Source organism: Ranitomeya variabilis, chromosome 3 (genome assembly GCF_051348905.1).
Source record: "Ranitomeya variabilis isolate aRanVar5 chromosome 3, aRanVar5.hap1, whole genome shotgun sequence".
NCBI classification, from domain to species: domain Eukaryota; kingdom Metazoa; phylum Chordata; class Amphibia; order Anura; family Dendrobatidae; genus Ranitomeya; species Ranitomeya variabilis.
Window position 1 is genome coordinate 167,801,388 of NC_135234.1, and position 15,593 is coordinate 167,816,980.

At 42.6% G+C, this 15,593-nt stretch overlaps 1 protein-coding gene across 7 annotated transcripts in view; it reads right to left on the reverse strand.

Annotated features, from left to right (window-relative positions):
* SLC35A5 (solute carrier family 35 member A5) overlaps positions 1-15,593 on the reverse strand; it is a 61,893-nt gene that overhangs the window by 18,315 nt on the left and 27,985 nt on the right. For 6 of the 7 annotated variants that reach the window (XM_077294833.1, XM_077294837.1, XM_077294834.1 and 3 more), the window contains one exon: positions 15,167-15,265. In XM_077294833.1, the coding sequence (XP_077150948.1) occupies positions 15,167-15,265 (99 nt within the window). Of the gene's footprint in view, positions 1-1,813; positions 1,986-15,166; positions 15,266-15,593 lie in introns of those variants that run through there. The other variant, XM_077294836.1, reaches the window with a different exon arrangement.

Consider the following 15,593-nt stretch of genomic DNA (forward strand, 5'->3'; position numbering starts at 1 on the left):
TATTATACCTATGGTAGACCCATGCTGCTATGTCCATTTACGGCCAGGTTATTTGATTGCACGGTGTTCATATGTGTATGGGGCACTGTGGTTTGTGTATTGTACATGGGTCTTTTGCTTATTTGTCAAGCTTCCATATTATCTATTAGCTATGCTTTCATAAGGTTTCATTTATCACATAGGGGATAGGGCATACCGGGCCATTTGTTATTGAGACACTTATAGGGTCTTACTAACTCATTATGGTCCTGGAATTTCTCTATGTCCAAAAACTACCAATCTATTAAGGTTGTATTGACTGTGTGGCTATGCTGTTTATGTAGATACGGTGGTATTATACACTTATTCTACTACTTGTGGGAGTTCTGTGCGGGCTACTAGCCCTATTTTGGGCTTTTGTATATGGCATAAAAATTGCCTTTTTAAATGTTTTTAACGGTTTGTGTTTTGCTACTTATTTGGTTGTTCTTTAAATAAAGCTGTGTCTGAACTTGCGTTCTTATCTCATGTGTGGTGATCCCTGTTTCAAAAGACCTGGTCTGTTTTCCTTGTTACTGTTATTGCTTGTTTCAGGCCTTAGTGTGATCCCACGTTCCGTGGTGCCCCCTCAAATTTATCTTTGTTATGATGGGAACTTACAGCGCAGGCGCCGGGGACGTTATCGTTAATGAAGGAAGCGGAGGCGGCGCCCGGCGCGTTGGAAGGGACCCAAACTAAAAGAGCCACCTTGACAGAATGCAGCATTAGTGCTGCACAAGTTGGCTCTTTTAGTTAAAAATGCCTGGGGGGTGACAGGTTCCCTTTAAACTTGTTTGGGTGGGCCAGATCAGGACTAGCCTCCCTGGCACTCTTCCCTCTACCCAGTCTTCTGTCACCCAGCTAGCTGCCTCACTGTCCTGAAGCTCAATAATATGATCCTCCCCACACATCTATCCTAACCTTAGCGAGCACTTGCTCAGTGAGCAGCTAAACGCATTTCCATATTGTCAATGGATATCAGTATAGCCAGCTGTCCACTTAGATCCAGTACCTGGGTTTCCAAATGTACAACGTGCTCACACATCTCACAGAGCAGTATGCCCCCTCAATCGGCTGGTCAAGGATTGCATACATGTGACAAGATGCACACTGCATGCCATTGTTAATCATGGAGCACATATTACTAATGGGGAATTCACAAGTCAGAAAGAAATAGGCAAGTAAATACAAACCATGAATGAATACAAGTTACTTCCGTCTAAAATCCCTGAAACCAAAGTCACTGACTCAAAAGGGGTTGTCCACTACTAGGACATTCTCTTTTCATACTCCACGCTTGGCCCCCTTTATATAAAAAAAAAAAAAGAAGCTTATACTCCCCTCCTGTGCTGGCACCGCTCTCACGGTGTTGGCACTCACTCTCCTCAGAGCCCTCGTGCAGTTGTTGTGACACGTGACCCCGACGCCCAATCAGCACTGGCATCATTGTCCCCGCTTTTGTACAAATTGAAAATGAAAAGGAAGTCCGGGCTGTGGCTGATGTCTGGCTTCCTTTTCAGTGACCTTCCTGATTGGGCGATGTGGTCACATGTCACAACAACTGCTGTCACAACAACTGCACAGTAGCCCCGGGGAGAGCGAGTGCCGACACAGCAGGAACAGCACCAGCACGGAAGGGGAGTATAGGCTTTATTATTTTATCGGGCCAAGCGTGGGGTATGACAAGGCGTTGTCCAAGTAGTGGACAACTTGTTTAAGCCAAATCACACTTAAAAACAAAATCACACTCGCTAGCTCTCACGTGCACTAGAACAGATTATTTAAATACAGTTACCTTATATACTTGAGTATAAGCAGAGTTTTTCAGCACTTTTCTTGTGTGGAAAACGCCCCTTCGGCTTATACTCGATTGAGGGTCCCAGAAGATGAAGGGGGAGCGGCAGCGACGGAGCAATGGATTACAGAAGGCAGGAGCCGGCTGCTACGGGTAAAGCCTGTTACCGCTGCTAAAGAGAAATTAATATTCACTGTGCTGTGATACCAGGCATAGTAGTCGCAGCCGCGGCTTCCTGCAGCGGCTGGGAGGTCACAAGTGCCCGCTACTTAAGAGAAATGAGTACTCACTTCTCTCCACTCCCTTTGGAGCAGAGAGAAGTGAATATTCATTAATCTTAAGTAGCATGCACAAGTAACGGGCCTGCTGCTACAGGAAGCCGGCGGCTGACACTGTGCGCGCTACTAAACTACAATACTCATTGCCCTCCATACACATATTGCTGGCTTGGAGAGCAGTGAGTATTCCGGCTGCTGTCCTCTGCTTGTAAGCAGCGCATGATGTCACTGCCATGTGGAGTTTACAAGAATAAAACTGCTTGCACCGGAACAAGAAACTGCGAGGGAGCACAGGGAAGGTAAGTAGTACACTTTTTTTTAATGTTTTTTGATGGGGCCATGCAGACCAGGGTAGGGATGAGGAGGCAATGCAGAACAGGCTAGGGATGAGGAGGCCATGCAGACCAGGCTAGGGATGAGGAGGCCATGCAGACCAGGCTAGGGATGAGGAGGCCATGCAGACCAGGATGGGGATGAGGGGACAATGCATAATCGGCTTATACTCAAGTCAATAAGTTTTCCCAGTTTTTTGTGGTAAAATTAGGTGCCTCGGCTTATACTCGAGTATATACGGTACCTTTTCCTTTAGCTGCAATACAACCTGCAACTTGTTGCAGTTTTTTAGATTTTGTTTCTATGGCGTTCACTGAACAGTATTTTTTTTTTTTTCAAAGGAGCAGCAGACCTTGGCAATATTCTGCAGGTCACTATGATTACGATTATGTCACACGTAAAGTTTTGAAAAATATATTGGTTTGCATCCCCAAACCAAGAACATTTAACATTTTCAATTTATGTCAATGGAGCGGGATGATTATTTGCTTTTTGTGTGGCGAGCTGACATTTATATCGATACCATTTTGTGATAGATATCACATTTTGAGTTCATCTTAAGGTGTGCCCATCAAGGACAGGAAACCTGCTGAATAAAAGGGTGGTACCGCTCCTCTGCATCAGTTGGGTTTCAGAGGCAGTGAGGACCTCCAGACAGTTATTAACAAAACAATCATCAATCAATATTTCTACTCAACACCCCTATGTAGCGCACACCAACTAGGTGATAAAAAGGGAGGGAAAATAAGGATGCTGTCATGGGCTCTGTAAAATACAGTTACTGGTATAGATTTTTCCCCTTCTCCCATGACAGCACCACATGAGAGATTTATATAGTTCAAGGCGCCTTAGGGAGGGATCACAGCTTGCAACCCGTCTCCCAAGTGACAGGTCATCAGAGGAAGACAGATTATGTAGATAATGCTTATAGAAGGTAGAAGGGGAACACCATTTCGCTGCCTTACATATCCTGCCTTCTCAACCCAGCAAGTTGCCATGGCCCTGGTGGAATGAGCCTTCAAGTTCTCTGGAACTGGTATATCACTAGAGGAGTATGCTAAGACAATGGCATCCCTAATCCATTTATCTATGTTGCTACTTTGATTTCCTAATCCCTTGGAATGACACGAATAAGGACTCACTCTTTCTCCATTGTTTTGAGATGGCTCAATATTATACCAGGACCAGTTTAACATCTAGCATGTGAAGTCACTGTTCCTCTGCATTTTTAGGATTGCTAAAAAAAAAAAGAGGGGAGAACAATTTCTTGGCTCCCATGAAATTTAGAAGCTACTTTAGGTATGCTGGGTCTGGTCTCTGTATAACTACCATGATCTGTGTAGACGGGTGCTTGACTGATAGAGCCTGTAAAGGCCCCGTCTCACATAGCGAGATCGCTAGCGAGATCGCTGCTGAGTCACAAGTTTTGTGACGCAACAGCGACCTCAGTAGCGATCTCGCTATGTGTGACACGTACCAGCGATCAGGCCCCTGTTGCGAGATCGCTGGTCGTGTCAGAATGGCCTGGACCTTTTTTTGGTCGTTGAGGTCCCGCTGACATCGCTGAATCGGTGTGTGTGACACCGATCCAGCGATGTCTTCACTGGTAACCAGGGTAAACATCGGGTTACTAAGCGCAGGGCCGCGCTTAGTAACCCGATGTTTACCCTAGTTACCAGCGTAAATGTAAAAAAAAACAAACAGTACATACTCACCATCTGTTGCCCGTCAGGTCCCTTGCCGTTTGCTTCCTGCTCTGACTGAGCCGCCGTAAAGTGAGAGCACAGCAGTGACGTCACCGCTGCGCTCTGCTCTCACTGTACGGCGGCTCAGTCAGAGCAGGAAGCAGACGCCAGGGGACCTGACGGGCAACAGATGGTGAGTATGTAGTGTTTGGTTTTTTTTACATTTACGCTGGTAACCAGGGTAAACATCGGGTTACTAAGCGCGGCCCTGCGCTTAGTAACCCGATGTTTACCCTGGTTACCCGGTTGCTGCAGGGGGACTTCGGCATCGTTGAAGACAGTTTCAACGATGCCGAAGTCGTTCCCCTGATCGTTGGTCGCTGGAGAGAGCTGTCTGTGTGACAGCTCCCCAGCGACCACACAGCGACCACACAGCGACGCTGCAGCGATCAGCATCGTTGTCTGTATCGCTGCAGCGTCGCTGTGTGAGACGGGGCCTTTAGGCTACTTTCACACTAGCGTTAACTGCTTTCCGTCACAATGTGTCGTTTTGCCGAAAAAACGCATCCTGCAAAAGTGTTTGCAGGATGCGTTTTTTCACCATTGATTAACAGGAAGCGACGCATTGTGACGGATTGCCACACGTCGCACCCGTCGTGCGACGGATGCGTCGTGCAGTGGCGGATCGTCGGGAGCAAAAAACGCTACATGTAACGTTTTTTGCTCACGACGGTCCGCTTTTTCCGACCGACGCCTTAATAAAACTAAATCATCCACCTATCTGACTCTAGGTTATAATTATATAGGCAAAAAGAGAAATGATCCAGCTGGAGGTGGAGGCAGTTCAGACTTTGTGAGACTTTATTAGACAACTAAAGCGATAAATAGTTCTTCAAAATGAAAAATCTTTACATAGCAAACACCTGGCACACCAGTGAGGAGGATCAACGCGTTTCAACTAATAAAGTCTCACAAAGTCTGAACTGCCTCCACCTCCAGCTGGATCATTTCTCTTTTTGTCATTTGCTGTGGGCGCTCACCCCGAACCGTGCTGGGCGTTGGCAGGTCTGGGGATTTCGTCTAAGACCGGTAAGCTGACTATATTTCTTTTTTCTTTTGTTAATAATTATATAGGGCCCGTAAAGCAGATACCTGCACCTTAAGGATGCTAGTGGTCAGGTCCACCTCCATATCCTTTTGAAAAAAAAAACAAAAAACTAATGTGGCCTTTATCAGAATTCTTCCACCCAAGAATTGTCCAGAACTAGACAAAAATGTTGCCGATGTCCTACCATATATCCTAGTTGTTACTGGCTTCCTGCTCTGCAGTAGGGTAAAGACTAAGGTTGAGGAAAAGCCCTTTTGGATCAATAGGGGCCTCTCAAACTCCAGGCCTGTAATCAGGGTATAACAAACTGGGCACTGCCAGATTATATTGGAGAATCCAGGGATCAGACAAGGACATCAACCTCATCTATGAGAACCATGGCGTCTTGGGCCAAAACAGAGCAATTAGAATGATGTCTGCTCTTTATTCCCAAATCTTCCTTAGTACTGACGGAATCAACGAACGGGGGGGAAGGCATAGGCTAGTTCGTAGTCCCAGGGAATATGCAGTGGATACACTACACATGTTCTTTCTATCGGATTTAGGGAGCAGAAGTTTTTTGCTTTTTTGTTTCGCTTGTTTGCGATCAGGTCCATTTCTGGCTGTCCCTATCGTTCCACAATTTGTTGGAATATTACTGGATTCAGCTCCTATTCCCCTTGTGTTAGCATATTCCGACTGATGAAGTCTGCTCCCTCTTTTTCCTTTTTCCCCTGCTTCATTAGATGTTTAATGAGTCCTTACTTTCTGATTTAATTATAGACTTTAGGTCCATAGCAAAACCAAGGGTTTTGTTTTCTCGTGACATATTGTACTTCACGTTAATGGTAAAATTTCTTTGATATGACTTGCGTTTATTTGTGGAAAAAAAAAAGGAAATTTGGCGAAAATTTTGAAAATGTATAAATTTTCCAACTTTGAATTTTCATGCCTTTAACCCCTTTACCCCCAGGGGTGGTTTGCACGTTAATGACTGGGCCAATTTTTAAAATTCTGACCACTGTCCCTTTATGAGGTTATAACTCTGGAACGCTTCAACGGATCCCGGTGATTCTGATATTGCTTTCTAGTGACATTGTACTTCATGATAGTGGTAAAATTTATTTGATATTTCCTGCGTTTGTGAAAAAAACGGAAATTTGGCGAAAATTTAGAAAATTTTGCAATTTTCCAACTTTGAATTTTTATGCAATTAAATCACAGAGATATGTCACACAAAATACTTAATAAGCAACATTTCTCACATGTCTACTCTACATCAGCACAATTTTGGAACCAAAAAATGTGCTCAAAACCACATTCAAGAAGTTTATTAACCCTTCAGGTGTTTCACAGGAATTTTTGGAATGTTTAAATAAAAATTAACATTTAACTTTTTTCACAAAAAATTTACTTCAGCTCCAGTTTCTTTTATTTTACCAAGGGTAAGAGGAGAAAATGGACCCCAAAAGTTGTTGAACAATTTGTCCTGAGTATGCCGATACCCCATATGTGGGGGTAAACAACTGTTTGGGCGCATGGCAGAGCTCGGAAGGAAAGGAGCGCCATTTTACTTTTCAATGCAAAATTGACTGGAATTGAGATGGGACGCCATGTTGCGTTTGGAGCCCCTGATGTGCTTAAACATTGAAATCCCCCACAAGTGACACCATTTTGGAAAGTAGACCCCCTAAAGAACTTATCTAGATGTGTTGTGAGCACTTTGACCCACCAAGTGCTTCACAGAAGTTTATAATGCAGAGCCGTTGTGATAGAAATATATATATCATGTAGATCTCACTTGCATGTATACTCCACTATAATCATATATACTCATATATCCACAGCTAATATATACTCAGCTAGTTTATAATCAATTGCTCGACTTGACCACATGAGCTAGGCCAGATGGTTCCTCGATACTTTCCAGACACCCAAAAAGCGGAACAGTACCAGATGTATTAAGTGATGATCAGATGTCTCAACTTTGTCCTAGATGCAGAGAGCTACACTTTAGTTGCTTAATCAGCATTCATATGTGCATTTATTACAATATTCTATATATATTTAGATAACCAATAACAGAGGAGCTAGACAATATGGTAATTAACTAACCACCCCTTTCTATATGCAATTATAAATCCATGTATGTACAATAAATCATCAGTATTGATGGAATGTTTTTCTGTCACAATGGTGTACAGTCCATTCTTGATGAGCGCTCAAAATACTCAGTCTTATTGGGAACGGCCGCAGCACACACAGGGACAGATTTATCCAAACCAAATTTCCATAACACCGTAAAAATAAAAAAAATATTTTTTCACAAAAATTATCTTTTTGCCCCCAATTTTTTATTTTCCCAAGGGTAAGAGAAGAAATTGGACCGCTAACGTTGTTGTACAATTTGTCCTGAGTACGCTGATACCCCATATGTCGGGGTAAACCACTGTTTGGGAGCAAGGGAGAGCTCGGAAGGGAAGGAGAGCCGTTTGACTTTTCAATGCGGACAGGAATTGAGATGGGATGCCATGTTGCGTTTGGAGAGGCACTGATGTGCCTAAAAATTGAAACCCCCCACAAGTGACACGATTTTGGAAAGTAGACCCCCTAAGGAACTCATCTAGATGTGTTCGTGAGAGCTTTGAACCCCCAAGTGTTTCACTACAGTTTATAACACAGAGCCGTGAAAATAAAAATTCTTTTTTTTCCCACAAAAATTATTATTTAGCTCCCAGTTTTGTATTTTCCCAAGGGTAACAGGAGAAAATGGACCCCAAAAGTTGTCGCCAATTTTTCCTGAGTACGCCGATACCCCATATGTGTGGGGGGACCACCGTTTGGGCGCATGGGAGAGCTCAGAAGGGAAGGAGCGCCATTTGGAATGCAGACTTAGATGGATTGGTCTGCAGGCATCACGTTGCGTTTGCAGAGCCCCTAATGTACCTAAACAGTAGAAACCCCCCACAAGTGACCCCATTTTGGAAACTAAACCCCTCAAGGAACTCATCTAGATGTGTGGTGAGAGCTTTGAACCCCCAAGTGTTTCACTACAGTTTATAACGCAGAGCCGTGAAAATAAATCTTTTTTTTTTTTTCCACAAAAATTATTTTTTAGCCCCCAGTTTTGTATTTTCTTAAGGGTAACAGGAGAAATTGGACCCCAAAAGTTGTTGTCCAATGTGTCCTGAGTACACTGATACCCCATATGTTGGGGTAAACCCCTGTTTGGGCGCACGGGAGAGCTCGGAAGGGAAGGAGCACTGTTTTACTTTCAAAGCAGAATTGGCTGGAATTGAGATCGGGCGCCATGTCGCATTTGGAGAGCCCCTGATGTGCCTAAACAGTGGAAACCCCCCAATTATAACTGAAACCCTAATCCAAACACACCCCTAACCCTAATCTCAACGGTAACCCTAGCCACACCCCTAACCCTAATCCCAACCGTAAATGTAATCCAAACCCTAACCCTAACTTTAGCCCCAACCCTAAGCCTAACTTTAGCCCCAACCCTAAGCCTAATTTTAGCCCCAACCCTAACTGTAGCCCTAACCCTAGCCCCATCTCTAGCCCCAGCCCTAACCCTAATGGGAAAAATGGAAATACATTTTTAATTTTTTAATTTTTCCCTAACTAAGGGGGTGATTAAGGGGGTTTGATTTACTATTTATAGCGGGTTTTCTAGCGGATTTTTATGATTGGCAGCCGTCACACACTGAAAGACGCTTTTTATTGCAAAAAATATTTTTGCGTTACCACATTTTGAGAGCTATAACACTGGTCAACAGCATTTTTGGTGCCAAAGATATTTCATCGAATTTAGGGTATTTTTGGGGTGCTGATTCTGAATATGTCATCAGTTTTGCCAGATTGGCTCAAGTTTTTGAGATTTTTGGTATCTTATTTATAGCACTTGTTGGTAAATGCGACGCATCATCTCATTAATTTCTTTGGATTAGTACTTGAACTGAGCAGTTCTCAATATAGTTTTGTGTTAGTGTTCTAAAAGTTTGTTCATAGCTTGATTTTTGCACTAACTTTATGTTGTTGTCTGTTTTCCAGTGAAAAGCATGAACTCATCAAGAAGAAGTTGTCTTAACGATCCAGACTCATTCTGTTACATTTGTGGTGAATACACACTGCCAAAACATAGAAGAAACATAACAGACTTCGTAAAAAAAGTGTATTTTGCCTATTTTGGGGTTATGCTTGGGGACCAAGACAAGTTTTGGGCACCACACATAGTGTGCAAAGCATGTATCGAATTATTACGAAAATGGAGCAAAGGACAAAGAAAAAGCTTCAAATTTGGTGTTCCAATGGTGTGGAGAGAGCCAAAAAATCATCATGATGACTGTTATTTATGGTAAACACAGGTACAGGCACATCTTCACAATGAGGGACAGGCCTTCTTGCAGATTCCATGTTACTCCCATTTTCGTTTCTTATGCTTATTGAATCCTTGCACTTGCACTGCACAGAAATAACAGTCATCATGATGATTTTTTGGCTCTCTCCACACCATTGGAACACCAAATTTGAAGCTTTTTCTTTGTCCTTTGCTCCATTTTCGTAATAATTCGATACATGCTTTGCACACTATGTGTGGTGCCCAAAACTTGTCTTGGTCCCCAAGCATAACCCCAAAATAGGCAAAATACACTTTTTTTTACGAAGTCTGTTATGTTTCTTCTATGTTTTGGCAGTGTGTATTCACCACAAATGTAACAGAATGAGTCTGGATCGTTAAGACAACTTCTTGATGAGTTCATGCTTTTCACTGGAAAACAGACAACAACATAAAGTTAGTGCAAAAATCAAGCTATGAACAAACTTTTAGAACACTAATTAACACAAAACTATATTGAGAACTGCTCAGTTCAAGTACTAATCCAAAGAAATTAATGAGATGATGCGTCGCATTTACCAACAAGTGCTATAAATAAGATACCAAAAATCTCAAAAACTTGAGCCAATCTGGCAAAACTGATAGCATATTCAGAATCAGCACCCCAAAAATACCCCAAATTCATTAAAATATTTTGGACACCAGAAAAAAAAATTTTTTTTGTTGACCTGTGTAATTTTTCCATATTTTGGTCCACAGAGTCATGTGAGGTTTTATTTTTTGCGGGACGAGTTGACGTTTTTATTGGTAACATTTTCGGGCACGTGACATTTTTTGATCGCTATTTATTCCGATTTTTGTGAGGCAGAATGACCAAAGACCAGCTATTCATGAATTTCTTTTTTTTTTTTTTTTGGGGGGGGGGGGGGGGCGTTTATACTGTTCCGCGTTCGGTAAAATGGATAAAGCAGTTTTATTCTTCAGTACAGTACGATTACAGTGTTACCTCATTTATATCATTTTATGTTTTGGCGCTTTTATACGATAAAAACTTTTATAGAAAAAATAATTATTTTTGCATTGCTTTATTCTGAGGACTATAACTTTTTTATTTTTTCGCTGATAATGCTGTACGGCGGCTCGTTTCTTGCGGGACAAGATGACGTTTTCAGCGGTACCATGGTTATTTATATCCGTCTTTTTGATCGCCGGTATGATAATAAAGCGTTTTTTGCTTTTTTTTTTTTTTTTTTACGGTGTTCATTGACGGGGTTAACTAGTGGGACAGTTTTATAGGTCGGGTCGTTACGGACGCGGCCATACTAAATATGTGTACTTTTATTGTTTTTTTTTATTATTTAGATAAAGAAATGTATTTACGGGAACAATATATATATATTTTTTTACACATCTGAATATATATATATTTCTTTTTTACACTATAACATTGCCCTGGTGGGGGGGCATCATGTTATAGTGTAAGATCGCTGATCTGACACTTTGCTGTGCACCGTGTCAGATCAGCGATCTGACGTGCACTCCTGGAGGCTTCCCGGCGCCTGCTCTGAGCAGGCGCTGTGAAGCCACCTCCCTGCAGGACCCGGATGCAGCCCTGCGGCCATTTTGGATCCGGGCCTGCAGAGAGGAGGAGTTAAGAGACCCTTGGAGCAACGCGATCACATCGCGTTGCTCCGAGAGTCTCAGGGAAGCACGCAGGGAGCCCCCTCCCTGCGCGGTGCTTCCCTATACCGCCGGAACACTGCGATCATGTTTGATCGCAGTGTGCCGGGGGTTAATGTGCCGGGGCAGTCTGTGACCGCTTCTGGCACATAGTGCCGGATGTCAGCTGCGATAGCCAGCTGACACCCGGCCGCGCTCCCCCAGTGAGCGCGGCTGATCGCGCTGGACGTACTATTCCGTCCTTGGGAAGTAGGGCTCACCCCACATGGACGGAATAGTACGTCCAATGGTAGAAAGGGGTTAAAAATCACAGAGATGTCACACAAAATACTTAATAAGTAACATTTCCCACATGTCTATTCTAAAAACTGCACCCATCAAGGTGCTCAAAACCACATTCAAGAAGTTTATGAACCCTCCAGGTGCTTCACAGGAATTTGTGGAATGTTTAAAAAAAAAAAAAAATGAACAAAAACCCCCACCCAACTATTACCCCACTTGCCACCACATCAGGGCAAGTGTGAAGAGTGATGCTAAGTGCCAGAATTGGAGCATCGTGTAGATATGCCTTTTCTGGTGGGTGCGGCTGAGAGCCGAAGTTTTTAGCCGGGTGAGGCTATATCCATGGCCTCTTCATAGTCTATTAATATCAGCCCACAGCTGTCTGCCTTTGCTGGCTATTATAGAGGGACCCTATTTTATTTTATTTTTTTTTTTTGGGGGGGGATGGGGGGAGTCCCTATTTTAATAGCCAGTAAAGACTAAGTATACAGCTGTGAGCTGATATTAATAGCCTGGGAACCTCCATGGGTATTACCCCCTTCCCAGGCTATAAACATATGCTCCAAACTGTTGGCATTCCCTTTGCCTGTTAAGAAAATTACGCTGGAGCCCACGCCATTTTTTTTTTCAGACAAATAATCTTTTAATAATTAAAATACATGTACAGCTAGCTGCGCACACCGTACTAATTGTATACGTGACATCTTTATATCTGAACTGGTGCATAACCAAAAAAGACTTATATAGCAAATAGATCAATGGCTGCACTCAATTTTATTGTGCTAAGCATCTCATGTGTTTTTTCATAGATTTCACAAGCCATTATGCTATTCACATTTCATGTATCGCACATTTCCTTGCTTTAGCACAGTAAAATTGAGTGCAGCCATTGATCTATTTGCTATATACTGTATATACTCGAGTATAAGCCGACCCGAGTATAAGCCGACCCCCCAACAAAAAACTGGGAAAACTTATTGACTCGAGTATAAGCCTAGGGTGGAAAATGCAGCAGCTACCGGTATATATCAAAAATAAAAATAGATACCAATAAAAGTAAAATTAATTGAGACATCAGTAGGTTAAGTGTTTTTGAATATCCATATTGAATCAGGAGCCCCATATAATGCTCCATGCAGTTCTTTATGGCCCCATAGATGCCCCATATAATGCTCCATGCAGTTATGGCCCCATAGATACCCCATATAATGCTCCATGCAGTTATGGCCCCATAGATGCCCCATATAATGTTCCATGCAGTTATGGCCCCATAGATGCCCCATATAATGCTCCATGCAGTTATGGCCCCATAGATGCCCCATATAATGCTCCATGCAGTTATGGCCCCATAGATGCCCCATATAATGTTCCATGCAGTTATGGCCCCATAGATGCCCCATATAATGCTCCATGCAGTTATGGACCCATAGATGCCCCATATAATGCTCCATGCAGTTATGGACCCATAGATGCTCCATATAATGCTCCATGCCGTTATGGCCCCATATAATGCTCCATGCAGTTATGGCCCCATATAATGCCCCATATAATGCTCCTTGCAGTTATGGCCCCATATAATGCTCCATACAGTTATTGCCCCATAGATGCCCCATATAATGCTCCATGCAGTTCTTTATGGCCCCATAGACGCTCCATATAGCATTGTGCCACATGTAATGCTGCTGCTGCAATAAAAAAAAAAAAAAATACATACTCACCTCTCGTCGCTGCCCGCTGCTCCTTAGCGTCCTGTCTCTCCACACTAACTGTTCAGGCAGAGGGCGGCGTGCACACTAATACGTCATGGCGCCCCTGACCTGCACAGTCACTGCAAGAGGATGGGAAGACGGAGCGGCGCCCGGCGGATGGAACGCGGACAGGTGGATATGAAATACTCACCTGGTCCCGGCGCTCCTGACGCTGTCCCTGCCTGTCCCATGGTACCGCAGCTTCTTCCTGTAATGAGCGGTCACCGGTACCGCTCATTACAGTAATGAATATGCGGCTCCGCCCCTATGGGAGTGGAGTCCATATTCATTACTTTAATGAGCGGTACCACGTGACCGATGAATAGAGGAAGAGCTGCAGCGAGGGAGACCATGGGACAGCGTTAGGAGCGCCGGGACCAGGTGAGTATGCGACACTGCTCTCTCCCCCTCACCCACCGACCCCACTGCCGACCATGACTCGAGTATAAGCCGAGAGGGGCACTTTCAGCCCAAAAATTTGGGCTGAAAATCTCGGCTTATACTCGAGTATATACTGTAAGTCTTTTTTGGTTATGCACCAGTTCAGACTAGATTGCAGTTCAGTCAGTTTTCCTATATTTACTATGTACTATTATTTCGGACTTGAACGCCCCGCCCTTCACCATGCTGTGATTTTAATTACGTCCAAACACAGTTCCGACCTTCCTATAAATGCAGGCTTTACCATGTTATTAACCATAGGTAAGTGTTCACACTAGGCAGACAGGTCAGGTACCCATCCGATCTGAGATTACCTTGACGTTTGGTGGATGGGCTCACAATTTTTGGCCAAATCTTGTGCTAAGCATCTCATGTGTTTTTTCATAGATTTCACAAGCCATTATGCTATTCACATTTCATGTATCGCACATTTTCTTGCTTTAGCACAGTAAAATTGAGTGCAGTCATTGATCTATTTGCTACATCTTTATATCTATTTTGTGTGTATATGCTGTATGTAATCTATTCTATCCTGTCAGGTCCCACTGTGAATTTACTGTACATGGCTGCTGAATTGCCGGCCTTTCAAAAGGACATTGGAGTAAAAAATAAAAAATAAAATAAAAAAAATGAAAATAAATAAAAAAATAAAATAAAATAAAAAAAATCGGACAACACTCATATGGTCCGAGTGCTGTGCGATTTTTTTTCTCGCACCCATTGACTTCTATTGCCGCATAGGATCTGATTTCCAGTTACAATCGCAGCATGCTGTTATTTTTTTCCAGTCCGATCGTGGTCCGATCCAAGCTGAAAAAAAAACCCACAGATGAACACACAATGATAGAATACCATTGGTCTGAATGCAATCCGATTTTTAATCAGATTGCATTTGTCAAGTATCATTGCAAGCGAGAATGAGCCCGAATACCTTGGGAAATAAACAAGATCACTTTGTCAATCTGCTTCGGTTGGATTCTATTCAAGACATATGATCTCTTTTCCCTTTTGCAGCTTTTAACCAAGAGCTCCGTAACATTCTTCTCTCATTCCCCCTACATTCCTATCTTTTTTTCTCCTTTCTTTTCTGCTTCCTTCCTTATTCTCTTGGTTACTAGTTTTTCCTTGCCCTGCTCCTTGATTTCAAGGATTGGTATGTTTATTTATTTATTGGTATTATAATCCCCAACTATGAAGCTTTTCAATGTTGAGCTCTTGCTGACTGACAATGTAAAGTGGCATTTTTCAAGGTCTATTATTCAGTTTTTACTGCCTTCTGCTCTGCTGCACTGTATTTGATGCAATAACTTGGCACACAGATTGCTCGGAATTATCACTGTGCCATTTAATAACTTTAATAGGATAAATCTAAAATGCATAGAACAGAAAGAAAACAGTGAACCCTGAAGCCACAGCTCTAAGTTACAACTGAGGTGCAACACTAATGTACTGTGCTCTGCCGAAAACTTACCCTTCACAATGATTCGAATAGCCATTATCAGACAAAATACGAGTTTCACGGCTTCTGCGCACACATTTACTGTGGCGGGAACATAGTCGTATGTATTATCTGCAAAAGACAAAGAACAAGTCTGCAACACGTTTATACAAGTTCGGTGTCAAGGGCTCATGCTCCATATTAAATTTTCAGTGAAAAAAATATATCAAATACACGGCTGCATTAGATGTAATTTTTTTTTTTTAAGCATACACCAAAAATTACAACCGATATAAAAAAAAATGTAAAAAACAATTATCCTGCATGTAAAAATGGAAGATCAGAATTCTTGGCTACAGACCATCTGCCAAAGGAAAAGCTTTACAGAAAGCCAAAAAATGTACAGTGCGTGGCCTACAATTATAGAAAAATTGCAACTTTTCCAATCCATTATATACCA